This window comes from Eimeria mitis, genomic scaffold (assembly GCF_000499745.2).
Source record: "Eimeria mitis Houghton genomic scaffold, Emh_scaff8798, whole genome shotgun sequence".
In the NCBI taxonomy this organism is placed as follows: domain Eukaryota; phylum Apicomplexa; class Conoidasida; order Eucoccidiorida; family Eimeriidae; genus Eimeria; species Eimeria mitis.
The window spans coordinates 1,368-1,658 of NW_013576471.1; the positions used below are offsets into that span (position 1 = coordinate 1,368).

A 291-nucleotide genomic window follows, 5' to 3' on the forward strand; every position below is an offset into this window, starting at 1 on the left:
AGCAGCAGCAGCAGCAGAAGCAGAAGCAGCAGCAGCAGCAGCAGCAACAACAACCGCATGCACTAGCTGGGGCTTCAACAGCGCGAGCTGTTGGCCTGTTGCAGCAGCTGGACAGCTGAAGCAGCAGCAGCAGCAGCAGCAGCAGCAGCAGCAGCAGCAGCAGCAAGGGGATATGTACTGGCAACAAGACCCCGCGGCGCGAGGAGCAGCAGCAGCAGCAACAGCAACAACAGCAGCAACACCAGCAGCAGCAGCAACACCAGCAGCAGCAGCAGCAGCAGCAGCAGCAGC

At 61.5% G+C, this 291-nt stretch overlaps 1 protein-coding gene across 1 annotated transcript in view; it reads left to right on the forward strand.

Moving 5' to 3' along the window:
* Positions 1-119, forward strand: part of EMH_0095920 (uncharacterized protein) — a gene marked incomplete at both ends in the record, with an annotated part of 744 nt that extends 625 nt beyond the window's left edge. Inside the window, one exon of the mRNA XM_013502304.1 lies at positions 1-119. Coding sequence (XP_013357758.1) covers positions 1-119 — 119 coding nt within the window.
* Between the last annotated feature and the right edge of the window lie 172 nt (positions 120-291).